Raw genomic sequence first — 20201 nt, forward strand, 5'->3', positions numbered from 1 at the left:
ATTTTTGTCCATTTTTTATATTTTAAAATTATATTTGAAAATATATTTTTTGCCGTATAGGAACCACCACACATACATTATTATTTTCCCCATTACTCTCCCCTAAGGGGTATCTAAAAAGTCTTCAAATAACCCAAGGCATAAACCAAACGAACCAGCTCCGAAATTAAACCATTTACAACATTATGAACCATTACATGCTATCAACAGTGTTAGTACATTGGTAACAGAGTTTGACAGTAACATAACTGACACTGACTAATTCAGACAACAGACTATTCACAGAAAATATATATTGTTGTGGCCTGTAATATCGTATTCTCCAGTGCAATGTCTACTAAATTATTAAAAATATCATATATATGCTGGTATGACACAAATTGACAGAATAAAAATATACTGTAGGAAAAGCATTCAAATGTCCAAGAAAGAATATATAATTGAACAAGCTCATTTAAAAAAAAAAAAACTATTTAAGTAAGGAATTGTAATAAATTTTGACAACATTGATGGAAACCGTGGAAAGTCACTATGGAACGTGTATGTGTGTGTTAATGATCACCGACACAAATTATACTTGACATCTTTATTTCATTTCAATATGAAGCCTCTATATAAAAATACTGTGAATTCATAAATATCTATACAGGCATTTTACAATGTGCACTTTATACGATCAGAATAAATGCATTCAGTTTACCATACAATATCAGGATTAAAATTTCAGATTCATCATTCCCTTTATTTAAATACCGGCAGAAAGGGAAAGAGATATTGAAAAGAAATAGAAAGAGAGAGAATGTGCATGCTTATTTAGTACTCAATCAAAATAGTCCTTTTTCTGTACGCTGGTTATCAAGTTACATCAGTATTGACCTCTGCTGATGTCATCAAGTGACAGTGACCCATCTACTCAATACTGTCATCTCACCTGTCTGCTCTCTGAACATTCATAAAGGACATCCATCACCGCCTCTATACTGTCAGCCTGCCTAAGCCAATCAAGAGAACGGTCAGCATGATCAGCCAATCAGAATGTAGAACTGTCAGCTTGCCTCAGCCAATCAGATGAAAGAACTGTGCTGTTAGGAGTGTGTGGGCATTGAGCTTACGGTGAAGCGCTCCGTCCACTAAAGGAGATTTGTGAGATGCCATTACTGGTGTTATCCAAAACCTCCTAAAACAGATACAGAACAGCAGGGTTTGTGAGAAGTCGCTTATTGAAAGATGTACATTAAGACAGAAGAGAGTCAATTTAAATAGTTAAGATTGTTTTGTCGTTTGATTGCTAAAGTGGTTTGATGATTTTGCACATTAGGTTGTTCTTCTAGGTGGTTCCTAAATCCCTAAAGTACCTGTATGAACAATAATAATGATTCCTACCTACATAAGCAAACACCAGCAGCTACACTTGGATGTCTTAAGGTTCTTGGATGATATTGTAAATAGTTTTCATTCTCTAGTTCTTCAGAAGTATCAATTTACTGCTTTAAAGAACCACAGCACTTTTTTGACCATGATATCATACGCCCAACGCAATGCGGCACAAGGTGCGATGCAAGTGTTTTTTGCTAGTTTCAGCCCAATGCCGTTATAATTTTTGATGAGATGAGAACCGTTTTTTAAAACATTCACGGCGCTGTCCAAGTGCTGAAACGGCTCTTCACACGTTTGTAAATAGGCTTTATGCCCAGCTGCACTACTTCCTGAACTTCAGCCAGCTCCTTGTTTCCTGTCTGCCATTATTGGACAAACTGATTAATCCAGGTGTGCCTGACCTCAGTCACAACAACAATAATCAGACACACCTGGATTAACCAGTTTGTCCAATAATGGCAGACAGTAAACAAGGCGGTGCCTAAAGTTCAGGAAGTAGTGCAGCTGGGCATAAAGCCTATTCTTTATCGCCTGTTTGTTACAAATATAAAGTATTTTTCTTATGCAAACCGTTTTTTGCATATTTGTAAATTTTCGTATAAAAACCTTTAAGGTTACAGTGATCATGCATCAAACTTTATCAGCTTATTTTACTTATTACTCCATGACTGAAATGATGACTTTTAAAGAGAACCAAAGCTTTATTTACACAAATAACCATTTGAATGAAGAAAACAACACAATTTTTTAACATCAATATTAAACTGGTGGTCTTCTTCCTCAGCTTACAGGTTGTCCGTTTACAAACTCTGCCATGTAAATAGGGAATCGGCATGGTGCGAGCGCAACTGGGCTTTTAAAGGGGATTGGAGATCATTGGTTTATTGAACGTTACACCCAAAACACGCCCATTACGAGAATAAGAACAACCCTTTTAGACTGTGTGCCAGGCGCACAAACATTTTTCCCATCGTTAAACTAGCAAACATGGATTCGTACACTCCTTAAATTCACTTGCGCCTTGTGCCAGAGTCCTGCAACGGGTCGGGTACCCGCATAAAAGTGTCTAAAATGGGTGGATTGTGACATTCCTAAAATTCACAGGTTCAAACTTTGCAGGTCCGGGCCGGAATGGGTCTCCAAAAATGGACTCATGCAGGACTCTGTCTTGCGCTTTAGACCATGTGCTAAGATCATTAAAATAGGGCCCATAGTGACTGAGGGTCAAATGTACCCTTCTAACCATTAGGTGGTGTGCACACCAAAGCTTTTAAACGCGGCTGAAAACACCAGGCTGCCAGCTTTTTTGCAGCCGAATGCCCGCGTTTTTCAGCGCTTTGGTTGCTATAATACTTCTGCTTTGTTTATCAGTCGTTAAACGATGCGCCAGGTTGGTTGTTGTGATGTGTATCCCGCCCCTCCTCCACTGTGATTGGTCGGCGGTGTGAGAACTGACATTGAGGGGCTGTGCTTCCCCTAAAGTTGAATATTTTTCAACTCTCGGTGCTCAGTGCGGAAAAAAAATCGCCAGCTGCTGGCTTTTATTGAAAACAATTGAAAACATACTCCGGCCGCCGGCGTAAAAGCTTTGGTGTGCACATCCCTTTACCAAGTACCCAAAAGTGTATGTTAACATTTCATTTACATTTATATCTAGGCATCTAGGCATTCCAACGTGACTTATAAAAGTGAGAAAAACAACAAAGGGATGCAATAATATGAAAATTGTTATACAAAACTTTCATCTTACAATGTTTTAACATTTCTACTGCCTGTTTAGGGAGAGGAAAAGATGAGATATGTTTTTATAGGCATTCACTTCATTTGAAAAGTTTTATATAAATTTACTTCAGCAACTGTTATCAAGAATTTAGTATAATAATGTTTACTAGTCTAATGTAAAATGAACCCTTGATTGGGCCTAGAGTCATTTTAGAGGTTTATGAAGTAATATTGTTAGAATAGCATGCACTGATATGATCAGTAGTTTGTGTGTGTTAATGTGAACAGGGTTAATATTGCACATGAAGACCTCACACACATACCAAGTCCAGTCGTACCTTCTCTGCCATTTCGTGCGAGTGATGCAGTGAATGTTCTCGCTCCAGAAACATCCGCTGCTGCTCGCTGCTCGCCAGCCTGCAGGTCAACCAGGTGGACAGCGTGCAGCTGCTGATCCCGAAACACGCCAGAGACATGACAGCAAGATGAAGAGAGCGCATGGCATCCGGACGCTTGACTAGTGCACGGACAAACTGGAAGTTCAGGATTCCCCCGATTAATCCACAAATACAGCAGGAGGAAAAGATTATCATCTGAAAGAGATGGAGAGTGTTTCGTAGTATACTTTATGTGGAAAGAAAAATGACCAAATGGAGAGCAAAATGGCACCAGATCATCTCAAACTTTTTTTCAATTCAATTCAATTTTATTTATATGGTGCTTTTCACAATTGTTTCACAGCAGCTTAAACATTAATAGATGTAGGAAAAGCATAGAAAAGCAAGCGTAGTAATAATGCAACGTATACAGTAAAGTATTAATTTAAGCCAATGGTGGGGGACTCTCCAGGGGATGAAAAAAACCCCTAGGAGAAAAACGCTCCTGGCTAGTCCAGGGGGAAAACTCCTAGGAGGAGAAAACCCCCTGAGAGAGATACACACACACACACACACACACACACACACATATATATATACACTATTGAGGTATGTAAACGGGTAAGCGGATTAAACTGTTCCGCCGGTGGTCGTTGGTCAGACATCGTCTAGGCATCACGTTGAAGGAAGGTCATTGGATCAGTGGTGTGATGACCTTCACAGCAGCAAGAACTGGGTCTCGTTGTCTTATTGTCCTCGGAGTCGAGGACGAGAAAGGGACAGAGGTACAGAATCCAATTAGCGTAGGGGCCGTTCACATGGTTCCAGACAGGTTAACTATTGCGGCATAAGTATATTGCCCAGATGAGTTATGTGAATGCTTTGCTCTGGACCAACTAACTATTGCAGGATGGGTACATTTACATGACATTTTATGTGAATGCTTTGTTAAATGAGAATGTCTTAAGGTTAGAGTTAAATTGATCGACTGAAACTATGCTCCGAGATGCTGCAGATTTGCCATAATCCCAAACAACCAAAATGTCTGCTTGGAAATTTGGGAGGTTGCTAAAGTGTGTGTGATTGTCTAGAGTTAAAAGGTCAAAATAAATTAAGCGAGAAGTGCACAGCACAGCAGGAATACTGTATACAGGGTAAGATTACGAGACCTTTGTGTACAGGGAAAATGAATGTGCTGCTCTTGTGATTTTGTAATCGGTCACGATGTCCAGACAGTGTCATTGTCTGCCAAATAAAAAACCACCCCATCAACAGTTCAGGGCAGATTTTACTCACATTACAGTAGAGGCTCCTGCATCTATCCTATGATGGCAAACTGAAAGACACTCCTCCATATATAGTTCATTATGTTTGTTTAGTCACATTTATTTGTATAGCGTTTTCATTGCTTTAAAGCAGCTTTTAAGGAAAGATGAAGAAAAAAATCAAACAAAGGGGAAATGAGTATACATGCACCGTCCAATATATCGGCCTATAATCTGTATCAGCAGATAAAAGTAATTATTCTCACTATTGGACATCGGCTGTAGGATTATTTTGAATTGGGTCACAAGTTCACAACAACAAAATAGCAGCTTGTATGCTCTACACTACTAGGATTTCACAACAAAATAATTTGAAAAAATTAGTAAAAAAAAAAACTATCGGTATATATCAGTACTGGTAGATGTCTTTCGAATATCGGCACTGAATTTTTTGCATTGGTGCATCCCTAATATACGTATAGTAAATATAATATTATTGCAAATGTTGTTGTCCTTATAAATGAAATAGTATATACACTTTTCTTTCATGTAGTTAATTAATATGATAAATAACAGGCTTGACATGCCTTTCCATCTAACATGAGAATTGCAATTGCATAACAACATAAAGTATGCAGTATGCAGTACGCATTTTTCCAAGATTCCTTTTATAACTTACTCAGTATCATATTACAAACTTAGGAGGAATAGCCAAACACATTTTATATGCACTATACCGTACAAGCTACAGTTTACTACACCGTTGTTTAATTATGTAAATGCTGCTGAGATCGCCCAGAGAGACAACTGAAGAATTCAGTAATGTGATTTAGAGTCATGATGCTTAAGGGTTCAAGTATTTCCTGACATTAATGTCAGGAGCTCTGAAGTATTGGGCTATACGGTTCTTTCCATAATACAGTATGGAAACATTACAGGCGATGCCGAGCTACATTTGAGGAAACCCCAAATGCTTGTAAACAAAACAGCCGAGGATGAACATGAAGTGCGGAAGCAGGGATTGATATGAAATTAGAGCAGATCCAACTGGAGATGGAACAGGAGACGGTGAATGCTCTCAGACTAAAGTTTCACTTCGGTATTGATTTGTTATTAACTGCATCCACTGGGGCGTCTCTCTCCACTCCACGCTGGTTAATTGAATCTCCTCTCGCAACTGATGTATGCCGAGATATTTACACATACATACTCTCAGGCACCTGATGTGGACCTTTGTGGCTGTGTGCAGTGTGATATTGCATCCCAAAACAAACCCTATCCGTTCTGAATGTAATTCAATTGGAAACTGAGCTTTTCCATTCTGTAAAAGAGTGAAATGCGACTATCGTTGTTGAAGAATGTGTGTTTGATGATACTGGATTGTGTGTGTTGTTGTAGTAGTACAGTAAAGCGTACAGTATGTGTACAGTACGTGTGTACTCACAATCAGTCCTGTTCTCTTCCGTGCACACAGCATGCCACATAGACCGCAGATAAGAAACTATGAGAGTAAAAAATATAAGAGGTTCTCGGTCATACAGTCAAATATTTCATCACCAAAAAGTAACAATTTATTAAGACTTTAACAAGATTAAAAAGCAAGATTACAGTAAAAGATACTAAAGCCGAATATATAGACATATACATGAGGCAACTTAATGTAAAACTCTGAATAAAAGACAATTCATTGGTTTCAAGCATCTTTTATAAACATGCCTTAGAAAAGATGTTACTGGTTTGTATCTTGAGACAATAATTGAAAAAAAGAGTAAGTCTTACATGATATTATTTAGTGTAACTGAAAAGCCATAAAGTAATATTATAAAGCCATTCAAAGTAATGAAATATGAAACTACACTGCAAAAACATTAACAGAGTTTCGTGCAGCTTTGATGTCATTGAAAGTTGTTCAGTTATGTATGCCGGATAAAGACTAAAAAGTCAGACGTACACACGCTCCGCTCCATACCGGAGATGCGTCTCCCTGTTGGGTTTTGTGCTGCGCTTTAGCCCGGATGATGCCCACAGCGCCCAGGACGATGCTGGACACCCCGAGTCCTATCTCCAGAACCGAGAGAAACAACAAACTCCAGATGATCTTCCGGCTGGTGCACATCTTCCCACAGGCATCCTTCCTGACAGGTGCGCAAAAATATACGATACCCCTTTTCAACGCGTTACTCCATTGACAAACCAAACAGATATCCTTATAACTGTAAGCATGGCCATTAGAACCTTAAACTAGCACTCCCAGACGTGATATCCAGGCGCGAGGACAGTGCGTATCTTGGAAACGTGCATCAGTGCGCAAAAGCGCTCTCCACCGTGCGTAACTGCCATCAGATAAACTTTACCCTCCTCCTCTTCCTCACATCGTTTACCATGCTTGCTTCTCCTCCTGCCCCATGTGATTTACCACCAGTTTAGCGTAAAAGCTCCTCCCCCGATCAGCCTGGAGTTTCTCCTGCAGTAAGTAATAAAAGCATTTTATTTGAGTTATATACGGTTAACGCGTGGTAAATACGTTTTGACGGGGACGCCCAGAATGTTGAAGATCTGATCTGGCAGGGAGATCTTGAAGGAGATGTTATAAAGCGCAAGACGCGGACGCGCACATAGGCACGCGCACCCCTTAATCAACGGTGCGTAAAAACGCGGATTGTGCAGTAGTAAAAATTCTCCCGGTGAATGTATCGAATCTGACAAGTATGTTTAAGACATTATAACACGTTATTACAGCATTAAATAAAGATACTTATAAAATAAAGATAATCAATAGCCTAACGTAAATCATTTGGTAATATTTAACAACATAAGTAAACTACATTAATTAACATGAATAAACAATAAGCATGCGTATATTATTTAATGCCAACTTTTTCATTTATCAACTTTAACTAAAAATGTTATCTAGTTAATGCAAAATTAGCTAACATGAATAAACAATTGTTTGTCTTCATTTACAAAGAATATAGCTCATTGTGTTAGCTAATGCATCAATTAATACTGACTGAGTTCTTATTGTGAAGTGTGCCAAATAATTTTGTACTGGAACAATAGAAAGTACTATTTTTGGCCACTTGCAGTATCTGGAGCTGTGAGAGATTGATTTAGTTTGTTGAACGCCTCACACTTTCAGCACATCAGTACTTCAGTACATCAACACATTTCCAAACAAACATTTAAAAAATGAGAAACATTTATAGATGTAATAGTTATTTAGCTAGAATTGTTGTATTGATGTCTTTCATAATTTAGGCAATTCCTTTGCTGACAAGCCAGTCAGCATTTTGCTTTATTAATCTAGAGGTAGGCATCTAGTTTCACGAAATTGCGTGACTATTTCACGCATGGACCGGCGTGGCAATGTCGCGCTTTGCCGCGTTTGGGCGTGAGCGTGTCACGCTTTCTGTTTGTGTCGCTGTCACGTGTTGGTTGCTCGGCTTTTTTGTCCTGGTTTCTTACCATTGTCGCTTCGGTTTAGGGTTAGATTTACATAAAATGACACCCTTACCTAAACAAACTCTAACCCCAACGTCAGGTGACAATTGGTTAAAGTTTAGAAAATATAAAAGAATAAGTATTGTATCTTTTTATTTTATAAACCAATACTTAAAGTGACAAATACTTAAAGTGACATATAACACAAGCCCCAAATCTAACCCTAAACCGAAGCGACAATGGTTTGAAAATAGGACAAAAAAGTTGAGTAACCAATACGTGACAGCGACACAAACAGAAAAGCGTGACATGCTCACGCTCAAACGCGGCAAAGCGTGACATTGTCACGCTGGTCCATGCGTGAAATAGTCACGCAATTTCGTGATATAGGGTTGGAGCATCACATGTGAGCATTGTAGAGGATTTTTAGTCAATTTTCAGTTATTCAATATGGTCTCGATTTATTTTTCTTCCTAAAGACACAATTTACATAGATATTGCTGTGTATACAGACAATTGGCCTCTCCAAATACTCATTTTAGGGTTTATAAAAAAATAACAAATACATTTTGGGACATTTATAAGCTCAAAGGCTCAGTGAATCTTGTCTCTGTTCATCTGCTGCAGTATGATGGTGGGTGAGGATGTTTTTGCAGCAAAAAATCACAGACAGTTCATCCAAAATCTGACCGAGAAACTTTTCTGGGTAGGGATGTTTGCCTTACTGTACTTACTGTAACAACAGCAGACCTGGTATTGTTATATGCTATGTTTAGTACTCTACATTGCATTCATATGTGAAGTTTTGCACAATATTGCACTTAAATTAAATTCTGCTTTTCCAGTCCATCACACCTGAATAGGTTTAAAGCATTTGTTACTTTTGTTAATAAGTGGGTGTTTGCAGATATTTGACTACATTGTATATGTATTCTTCATATTCAGAAGAAGTTTAAGTAGCATTCTACATTTTTGTGCATCGCTTTCTATTTCTGAGTAGTTGCTAAGGTGTTACTAGGCAATTGCTTCTGGGTGTTCTGGGTTTTTAAGGTATTTCTGAATGGTTGCTAAGGTGTTGCTATGCAGTTGCTAAGGTGTTTTGTTGTGGTGTAGTGCATTACTTTAGATGCTAAGGTGTTCTGTGGTTTTAATGCATTGTTTTATGGTTGCTTAGGGGATCTGTTTTTTTTAGGCAATTTCTGTGTACACAGCAAAATCCCGGGAGTTAAATTAACACTGCTCGGTGTTTATATAGGTCCACTCTCCAGAGTGTTAAAAAAGTAACACCGGAGAGAGTTAAAAGCTACAATCTGTGACTTTATCCTCTCTGTCACCATCTCTGTTTGAAACCTAGAATTGCATTTTACATCTTAATTGTAGAGTTGTTTTCTTGACTTGGGTTTGGATGTTGGCTGTTTCGTTTGGGGTCGCCATTGTTGTGATCGGTGGTTGTTTTGGTTGGACTTGACTCTTGACTATTAGCTTGTTAGTTTTTTCTATCTGCTATATTGTAGTGTGTTTGAAACACATTGTTATAGCAAAGAAAAAGCAATTGTATAATTGAATATTGATGGTTAGTATGTAATGTCAAACATAAACGTTTAAATGAACAGATTTATTAATATAGATTTCATCACTCATCAAAAGCATATTTCTTTGTTAATAATGAAATATTACAATTTAAGCTCCAGAACTCTCATAGCAGTTTGTTATTCTGAAGGATTTTGATAGTGTGCACATTAACATTAACCACTGAACAATATAGATACAAAGACATCAAGAATCGGAGTATGAATCTCAACAAGGGTGACAAAGAAAATGTTAAAGAAGTTCATTATTTATTCATGCCCCAGTGCATTCTGGGAGTCCTGGATGAGATTTGTAATTTGTTGGTACCCAGCATGCATTGCAGCATGAAGCTTTTCATTTTATTGTCGCCATCATTGTGATTCATACTTTGATTCTTGATGTTTAAGTGTCTACATAACACACCAGTTAATTCTAAGTGTCAGTGTTTAAAAATGGTTCGGAGTGAAAAACTGTTATGAGAGAGCTGGATATCATACTACAGTATCATATTATTGACAGAAATAAATACTTCTAGTAAGAAATCACTGAAGAAATCATTTTTAAACAGAGTGCTATTTGAAAGTATATCCTAACAACCATTATAATCATGGAAATGCACTATTGTTTCCTCTTTGGCCACAACAAACATGTTTTAAACCCATGTAATTATAACAGCCAAAAAAGCTGAAAAGCTAAGACTAACTCAAGAGTCCAATTAAAACAACCACTGATCACAAAAATGGTGACTTTAAATGAAACAGCCAACATCTAATCCTAAAATAAGAAAATATCTCTACAAGTAAGATCTAAAATGCAATTTGAGTTTTCAAACACAGATGGTGATAGAGAGAATAAAGTCACAGATTGCAGCTTTTAACTCTCCCCAGTGTTACTTTTTTAACACTCTGGAGAGTGGACCTATATAAACACTGAGCAGTGTTAATTTAACTCCCGGGATTTTGCAGTGTAGTTAAGATGTTGCTTTGCAGTTGCTAATGTGTTTTGGTTTATAAGGGCATTTCTGTGTGGTTGGGCAACCTGGTCTCATGGGAAATACGTACCTCTGTACACTTTTTTGCAGGACCACAAATATGTACTAACAGGTACGTATTGCTACAGTTTTGAAAAATAAACGTCCACTGGGGTCGCTAAAGAGAAGAACTCCATGTAACATAATTAGGAGTTGCATTACATTACATCGCGAGATTTAACAACGCATGTTGGTAAGTTAAGTCTCTTTAATTCGATATAAAGTTTATTACTCTATATAAATCAGGTTTAACGTGTTCAATTCAATCGCTGTTTTATATCTGTCAGTTCTGCTTAGGTTTATTGTATCTCAAAATGATTTTAAATCAGCACATCGTAACTAAAGCGATTAAATGCCATCTTCAGCTTTTACGTGACGTGATGCAGATTCGACCAGTTTATAATAGTCATATTACTAATATTATTAGGATAAAGGTAACGCGATACGCGTCGAGTTTACCATGCTTTACCACGGTAACAGTATATTTCGGCTACTGCGTGCTAAAATCCGATTCGCGTCGAATTTACCATGCTTTACCACGGTAACAGTGTATACTCTCACCTCAGGGCCCCCCCTCCCAGATTGTTTTAGATGTCTTCATATATAACACCTCCCTTACGAAAACTAACCATGGTTTTATTGTGGTAAAAGTGTAGTAACCATGTTTTTTTGTGTATTGATTACTATGAGCAAAACCATGGTTTTTCTACAATAAGCATGGTTAAACTATGGTTTTTGAAAACCATGGTAACTACAAAACAACCATGGTTTTGACAAACACCTGATTCCACTCATCAGTCTTGTTCCAGAATGTTTAAAACGTTCCTTAATTAACACACTAACAAGCTAATGAACTGAATCAGCCCTTACAAAATTTAACCATGGTTTTATTCCAATTAAAACAAAAAAAAACATGGTTACTGTAACTACAATAAGCATGGTTAAACTATGGTTTTTGAAAACCATGGTAACGACAAAATAACCGTGGTTTTGACCACCATAGTTTTCAAAAACCATAGTTAAACCATGGTTATTGTAGTTACTGCAGTAACCATGTTTTTTTTTTTTTTAATTGTAGTAAAAACCATGGTTAAATTTTGTAAGGGCTGATTCAGTTCATTAGCTTGTTAGTGTGTTAATTAAGGAACGTTTTAAACATTCTGGAACAAGACTGATGAGTGGAGTCAGGTGTTTCATATAAGGAGACATTTAAAACATTTTGGGAGGGGGACCTTGAGGACTGAAGTTGGGAACCACTGACCTAAAGGATTATTAGGAACACCTGTTCAATTTCTCATTTATGCAGTTATCTAATCAACCAATCACATGGCAGTTGCTTCAATGCATTTAGGGGTGTGGTCCTGGTCAAGACAATCTCCTGAACTCCAAACTGAATGTCAGAATGGGAAAGAAAGGTATGGCGTTTGGTCGGACCCAGCACGCACAAAGACCACGCGCGAGTGAGAGATGCGAGCACGCGAACACTATTCGAGCGCTAAAAAGCAGAACACAATTGTGTAAAGCATCCTTGCGAGAGCGCACCTCCGCTCAGCACGCACAAATGCAGTCACGCGAGCAAGGGCTTGGATGAGCTTTTGCACGACTCTGACTCTCTCTATGCTCTCACAGCTGTACCACACACGCTCGCTCGATCAGTATGACTATTGGGTCTTTGGGGGCGGGACATTGACTGATGTCTTCGTGCCTATGATTGGTTGGTTGATTTAATCAGTGATTCGTTCTCAGATCTTCTGTTCTCAATTCGTATCCAGTCAATCTAGGTAGAGAAGACACGTTTTAATAGGACCATTATGTCGGAGCACGTCCTTTTAAAACATTGTCTTGTTTGATCCATGCAATAGGCTGCAAACCAAACAATAATGCCAATTTTATTATATATTTTGTTTACTGTTTATCATCCTGCAATATATACTATAGGCTACATATTGACATTGTCAGGTTACAGAGTTGGTTCAGACTTAGCATTAGCAAACTTTAGTATAGTCCTGTACATATATATAAACAAACTAGATTTATATATATTAGTTTTTGTAGCAATTCTGTATCTTTTCAGGGTTAAAATAGCATTTAATTTTACTCTGTTGTTGTATTTGAGTTTCATTTCATTTGCCATAATATGGTTGTTAAATTATCTACATGTTAAACAACAAACAAAATTAATACCTTAAAAAGGGGCATATTGTTTTGTTATGTTTGCATGGTTTAAACAAGCCTAATGTTTTAACATAGATTACCTACTTCGACATAATGGTCATATTGAGACGTGTTTTCTCTACCTGGATTGACTGGAGATGGATTGTGGACCAAGAGATCATGCATGTCACTAATCAAATCAAACAACCAATCACAGATGCAGAGACATCAGTCAATGTCCCGCCCCCAAAGTCGCCAAAGTAATCACGAGCGAGCGCGTGTGGTGCAGCTGTGAGACCATAGAGAGAGTCGAGCAAGTGCTCATCCAAACCCTTGCTCACGTGACTGCATTTGTGCGCGCTGAGCGGAGGGGCGCTCTCGCGAGGATGCTTTTTCCGCGTGCGAATAGTTTTCTGCGCGCTTGTATCTCTCCCTCGCGGGTGGTTTTTGTGCGCGCGACTTTTGGGTCTGATTAAACGCCACAGAAAGGTTTTAAGGATTTAAGCAATTTTGAGTGTGGTATGGACTGATTCAAGCTGACAGAAGAGCAACTGTGACTGAAATAACCACTCGTTACAACCGAGGTATGCCACAAAGCATTTGTGAAGCCACAACATGCACAACCTCGAGGTGGATGGGCTACAACAGCAGTAGACCCCACCGGGTACTACTTATCTCCACTACAAATAGGAAAAAGAGGCTATAATTTGCATGAGCTCACCAAAATTGTTGAAAAATGTTGCCTGGTCTGATGAGTCTCTGTTGAGACATTCAGATGGTAGAGTCAGAATTTGGCGTAAACAGAATGAGAACATCGATTCATCATGCCTTGTTACCACTGTGCAGGCTGGTCGTGTAATGGTGTGGGGGATGTTTTTTGGCACACTTTAGGCCCCTTAGTGCCAATTGGGCATCGTTTAAATGCCACGGCCTACCTGAGCATAGTTTCTGACCATGTCCATTCCTTTATGACCACCATGTACTCATCCTCTGATGGCTACTTCCAGCAGGATAATGCACCATGTCACAAAGCTCGAATCATTTCAAATTGTTTTCTTGAACATGACAATGAGTTCACTGTACTAAAATGTCCCACACAGTCACCAGATCTCAACCCAATAGAGCATCTTTGGGATGTGGTGGAACGGGAGCCTCGTGCCCTGGATGTGCATCCCACAAATCTCCATCAACTGCAAGATGCTATGCTATCAATATAGGACAACATTTCTAAAGAATGCTTTCAGCACCTTGTTGAATCAATGCCACATAGTATTAAGGCAGTTCTGAAGGCGAAAGAGGGTCAAACACAGTATTACTATGGTGTTCCTAATAATCCTTTAGGTGATTGTATTAAGTGCGTTGTTTGTAGCTCTAGCATGATAAGCGTTGCATTTACCATGCTTTTACCACAGTAACTATAGATCTACTGTGTTATTTGTAGTTAAAACAATACACATTGAAGTTACCATGCTTTTTAAGATAAAGCATGTATGTTGCATTGTTGCTTTGTTTTAATGCCATCAAAACTTGAATTTCTTACACTCTGCGGCTCCAGAGTGCGAGTGAAATGATTATAATAGCATCAGGCAGAGGAAGCAACCGACAAACAGGTTAACCTCAAAATCATCATTAAATAATTTTCCGACTTCTAACAAATTTCAACCCTGGACAGCATTAATTTAAATATTCATACATTTGTGCAAAATATACTTTGATCATTCACTTGTATGTATCATACATAAATGCATTTATATAACATTTTAAGATAAAGTTTTAAACTGTACAGATTATGACAAATCACATTTGTTTCTTAAGATGGAAAAGAGAGAAGACAAACTTCACCGAAAGATTTAGGAGGAAAAGGCCAAATTCGTTGTGACTATAGATGAGTATAACAGGGCAGCACCTGAAAAACTGCTGTCAGCTGATACAATTCTGGCATCTGGGAGTTACGCATGGCCATGGGTATGTAATGAGCATGGTATGTCTTGTTACTCATTCCAATTTAAATATATTTAGTATAATGTGTATTTATGTTTTTACTTTCATGCTGTAGGACGGTCGTCACCAATCCTGGTCATGGGGGGTCTCTGCAGATTTTAAATGAAACCTCTGCTAATTAGCCATGACTGCTGCTTCCTACTGGTAAAGTGTATGGTTCTCTAAATTCTGCAGAGCATGGATTACAATTATATATTAATTACTAAATATTTGTTGTTCTTGTTTGATAGGTACAGACCAGGAGTGTGGGCTCTCTGACAGTGGAGTTCTAGGACTTCACTTCCTTCTAAAGAAAAGACAATACTTCATCATCTCCTCTGTTTGCCAGTTGTACTGTACTGTGCTTGACAACTTTTCTGAGCTGTTTGGGAACATAAAAGATGATGATTACTTTAGGGAAATTCACATGGATGAGGAGGATATCCACTATTGTGGTGGTGGTGGTGATGATGATGATGATGATGAGGATGAGGATGAAAAGTCATTGTTTCCTCAGTCAGTATAAAGTGTACACTCAAGTCAGATTTTAAAGACAAGGTCAAGGTTAAACCAGGATTATGCCTTAGCTAAAATTGGACATTTACACTACTTTTAAAAATGTGACTAACAAATAAACTTACTGATGTGCATCTTGAGACAAAATTATGGCACTGATATATTTAAAGATATGTCAGTAAAAGTTGTTTTTTTGTTAAGACAGCTCAAATATACATTTTAGTTTGGGACTAGGCTTAGGCCTTGTGATCGATTGAAGTTGCAATTCACTAGTGTAGTGGATGAAAACTTGTTTAGAATGATAAAGTTGTCTCCCAATAGTTAAATAGTTCATCTTATTTCCCCACGTCCCAAGTTACCTTATGTCATCTATGTGATTATATCTGTATTTTATCTTGTGTATATTACTGAAACTACCAGTTGACCTTTTTGTCTTTAATATTAAGCATCACATATATAGACTCCACCACATAAATATAGACTGTCTTTTTTAGTTTCAGTTAATTAAACAAGACTGTATGCTGTGATGTTTATCTTAGTAATGTTTTACATTGTTTACATTTACATTACAAAGGTGTTGTGAAAATATGTAATTTTATATTGTTTGTCCAATCATTTTTATATTAGATATTGTAATACGTTGCTAATATTAGTGTTATTATTACTGATGTAACATTTATGACTTTTTGGACAGTGTTGTAAAATGCCTTCATTGTTATTCATAAAGTGACAAATAAAATTGACCAAATTCACGTGAAAACAACTTCCTGTTTTTTATCATAAATTGTACTATTATGATATGTATATTTAATGTTACAAACTTCATTGCTCTAGAATAAAAATCTAATTTAAATCTAAATTAAAGTATTTGCACAGGCTCATTTCTTTGATTGACATGTAGTCAACGCTTTATGACTAAATGTTTGATAGCCTAAAAGGATAATGGTTATGATAGCAGTCTACAGTAGCCTATGTGCCAGGCAAACCAAACAAATCGATCTACCATCGAAAATGTTAGTATTATATTTAATAAAAAATATCAATATTAAACAGAACATATAGACACGTGTCAATTCAGCAGAATAAAATTAAAAGATCCTTTCGAAAACTTATGGACAGGAGGTCTTTGGTCAGCTAAGTTGTCATGGTGTTCTTTCGCTGCGCAGACCAATTACAATATGATATCAAAGTGCCGCGAGATCGGACTGCTCTTCGTGTTTTCGAGTCCCTCCCGCGATACTTTGATGTCATACGACAATTGGATTTTCGCAGCGCCACATGAATCATCTTTTAACCCATATAAAAAAGTATTCCATGTCGCAAATGATGTTTTGGTGCTACTGTTACACTTGAAATGCTATCAGCTAACAATAACGCGTTTCTTAGCTGAGAAAACTTTTCCTTTACTTGTATTTCAACCCTAAGCATAACCATTTCAATGAACTACAAACCCTGCTGAAAAAAACAACATCAAACCAGCATGCGGACCAGCATGGGAATACTGGTCTATGCTGGTTTAGCTGGTGGTCACCAGCATACCAGCACCAAAACACAACATATGCTGGTCTTGCTGGTATGGGATGTTGGTGCTATTGCTGGTTTGGTGCTGGTTTAGCTGGTGCTAATGCTGGTTTGGGGCTAGTTTAGCTGGTGTTCACTAGCAAACCAGCACCAAACCACAACATATGCTGGTCTTGCTGGTATGCTGTTTTTTCAGCAGAGAATGTCAGCACCATGTTTCCCCATTGTCAGCAATAATATGATGGAGACTTATGGATAATGTAGTTTAACACATTTAGGGATTAAAATTAAATAAATATTACCTTTAATCACTAAATGATTATCCAAATATGTTCATTATGCAAACTTCTGTATATGTCATCTTTGAGGGGCAGGGCAGGTTAAAATCTGGTATGGTTAACATGTCTTAAAATGCCTGTATACTACCTTTTCATGTATGTCTGAAAGGTGTGTGCAACATTATTTAGTAAACACAGCATAAGTAGTTGTCCGGCAAGTTTTTACTTTGATGCACTAATTAGATATTGATTTACAGACATTTGAAATAGGCTTTTGTCCTCTTACAGAGGTTTTAGGCCTACTGGGCACTTGGGTGTGAAAGGGCAGTAAAACATACACAGATGTATTTGCATAATAAAAGACAACAAACTCTGCTGCGTCACATTTATAACACTTCTTTTTTCTTCTGTCTTATGCACTCAGAAATATGGTACAAAAACTTTCACTGGGACAGAACTCCTTCAAAACAGGTGTTGGCAAGGTCGGTATTGCCGATGTCCTGCAGATTTTAGCTCTAACCCTGATAAAACATTGCCTACAAGTAGTTTAAGATGACTCTTTAGACCTTGATAAGTTGTTCATGTGTGCTTAGAGCTGGAGTTAAACTCTGCAGGATATCAGCACTCCAGACTGATGTTGCCTACCCGTTTTAAAAAGGTCCCAGGGGTGGGCATTCCTGGTCCTGCAAAGTGTAGCTCCAACCCTAATTAACCACACCTGAAAATTCTAATCAAAGACTGCAGGATGAATATGAAATGTCTTTTAGGTGTGTTTGATTAAGGTTGAAGCTAAACTTGGAGGACAGTGGCCCTCCAAAACCAATGCACACAGATTTATCCACATTTGGTACCAATATTTACCCATATGCACTCCTTAGGTACTCCGTGTAGTTTCTGAAAGGGCACCACCCCAGTGTCAGCATTTGTGACTTTATTCTTCTGAGAGTATTCCTACATTAAGATCACATTAGGTTTTATATGGTGTTTTGTGAATTTATATAATGTATTTGTCAGTAATTTTGAAATAAACAGTATGGCTAGGCCACAGATTTTTGTTTATATATTTTATATATATATATTTTTTACAAAATGGCAACGAGAAAATTGTAAATACTTAAGCAATTCATTGTCATAACAGGATAAGAAGTCAGGTCACCCTTATTTTTATACTAAATATTGTTTTAAAGTAGTTACAAAGTAGCAATCAATGAGGTAAAGATCAATTACAAAACAATTTCTATTGTCAAGAAGATATAGTGTGAATTTAGCTGAAGCAATTTAAAAGTTAACTCAGTTCAATTAAATAGCCATGTAATGTTTATCAATCATGAAACATTTTAATCAGCTAAAAGCAAATCTAAAAAGACAATGGTGTTATTATCACCTCAGTTCCAGCTTTACTATTACATGACAGTGTCCCCCCCCCCATAAAAACAACAACAACAGCAATGCCCATTTAAAATAGGTTTCATCATTTATTTTATTAGTATGATCTGTAGAACAAAATCAAGAGTACAGAGATGACGGTAAATAAAGACAACCATGTAAACATTCAGTAGACATGTAAAACTTAATTGTTTACCAGGCCACTCAATATAACAACAAGGTTCAGAGTTCATGTAGGTAGTATGTAGCACATTATTGTCTTAAATATTCATTTCTAGGAGAAGGAAATTTGTATTTCCTTTTTATCCAAATCAATTATGAAATAAAAATCACAAGAACTTATTTATAAAATTTTGTATATAAACATCTTTAATACATAGTATTCACCACACATTAGTGTAACAACAACATGTGTAGATGTGTTGACAACAAAACTGTTTTTTTTCCTGATTTTTATATCTAAATATCAATACATTTTGACAACAACAGACCTTCAAGAATAAGACAAACTAAAGTGTTAAACAAAATGTATAGAATAACTTTCTATGATGACAAATACTGTATTGATATGTATAATGGCATGTTTTTAAACAGACACATACTACTGTACAGCATCCTCAGACACCCAGGAACTTCTTGCCACTATAAAGGAAAAAAAAACAATTTAGTTGTACACAGTGTTGTTTAAAAAAACAGAGTGCCGCAGGGGTGACCTACTTTTGTAGGCTAACCCGGAAGTTAGCAGTACAATGTTTCCCTTTCTAAAAAGCCCATAAATTATCCCATAGACTTTTGATTCAAATATGAATGGGCTTTTTATTGAGGGAACCGGTGTTCCGCTGATTTCTGGGTTGGGCTACAGAATGAGCCATACCTGCGGCACACTATTAAAAAGATTCTGTCATCACTCGCTCTCATGTTGTTACAAACCTGTTTAAACTTCTTTGTTCCGATGAACACAAAGAAAGATATTTTGAGAAATGTTTGTAACCAAACCATTCATGGACATTTACTTTCATGGTATTCTTTTGTCCTACCATGGAAGTGAATGGGGTCCATGAACGTTTAAGGGCGCACTCACACTATCCAAACCAAACTGCGCTCGGGCGCGTTTGACCCCCAAAGCCTGGTTTGTTTGAAAAGTGTGATTGCTCTGTTTCGCGCCCGGGCACGGATTGGCTAATCGCGCCACGGCCGGGTTGCAGAGGTGGGCCAGAGCCCGGTTCACTTGGGCTCAGGCGCGGAAGGCTGTGGTGTGAGCGCATTCGCGCCTTAACGCGATTCAAAAGGTGAAGACGTCAGCTGCGCGACCACTCACCTTCATCTGCCGCCGTAAAAACCTTTTGATGCGCGCAGCGGGGTTACGTCAATGTCCGAGCTGCGCACCTGACAGATCAACTAAGGAATATGATGACATGTGAGAAGGCTGTCTGTAATCGCGCACCAAACGACTCCGAATAAAAAACACAGACTTATTATTATGGTGGGTTCCAGTGTTAAGGGAGAGCTTTACTTCCTGCTTTTTTCAAAACAATCGCATTTTAATGACGAAAGCGTGCCCGGACTCGGATCGACAAAAAGTACA

The 20201-nt window shown here is 37.8% G+C and overlaps 1 protein-coding gene and 1 long non-coding RNA gene across 6 annotated transcripts; one reads left to right on the forward strand and one right to left on the reverse strand.

Annotated features, from left to right (window-relative positions):
• Positions 1 to 571: 571 nt before the first annotated feature.
• LOC129455042 (transmembrane protein 196) lies at positions 572 to 7317 on the reverse strand. Of its 4 annotated transcripts, none has more exons than XM_055219676.2 (4): positions 6711 to 7317; positions 6186 to 6242; positions 3438 to 3692; positions 572 to 1177 (listed from the first exon to the last, which is right to left on the reverse strand). In XM_055219676.2, exons 1-4 carry the CDS (start codon positions 6855 to 6857, stop codon positions 1109 to 1111), a joined length of 528 nt encoding a protein of 175 aa, XP_055075651.1. In that variant the 5' UTR covers positions 6858 to 7317; the 3' UTR covers positions 572 to 1108. The 4 variants fall into 4 exon arrangements, with proteins under 4 accessions (XP_055075651.1, XP_055075650.1, XP_055075649.1 ...); XM_055219675.2 differs by having other exon boundaries at positions 3423 to 3692; positions 6711 to 7316; XM_055219674.2 differs by having other exon boundaries at positions 6693 to 7312.
• Positions 7318 to 10798: 3481 nt separating this feature from the next.
• Positions 10799 to 16257, forward strand: LOC141351569 (uncharacterized). 2 transcript variants are annotated; one of them, XR_012359872.1, is made up of 4 exons: positions 10799 to 10974; positions 14751 to 14900; positions 14992 to 15080; positions 15167 to 16257. It is a non-coding gene; the product is annotated as an uncharacterized lncRNA (long non-coding RNA). The 2 variants fall into 2 exon arrangements; XR_012359873.1 differs by lacking the exon at positions 10799 to 10974 and adding an exon at positions 13088 to 13519.
• The last annotated feature ends 3944 nt before the right edge of the window (positions 16258 to 20201 follow it).

The sequence above is a fragment of the Misgurnus anguillicaudatus genome, chromosome 20 (genome assembly GCF_027580225.2).
Source record: "Misgurnus anguillicaudatus chromosome 20, ASM2758022v2, whole genome shotgun sequence".
Lineage (NCBI taxonomy): Eukaryota > Metazoa > Chordata > Actinopteri > Cypriniformes > Cobitidae > Misgurnus > Misgurnus anguillicaudatus.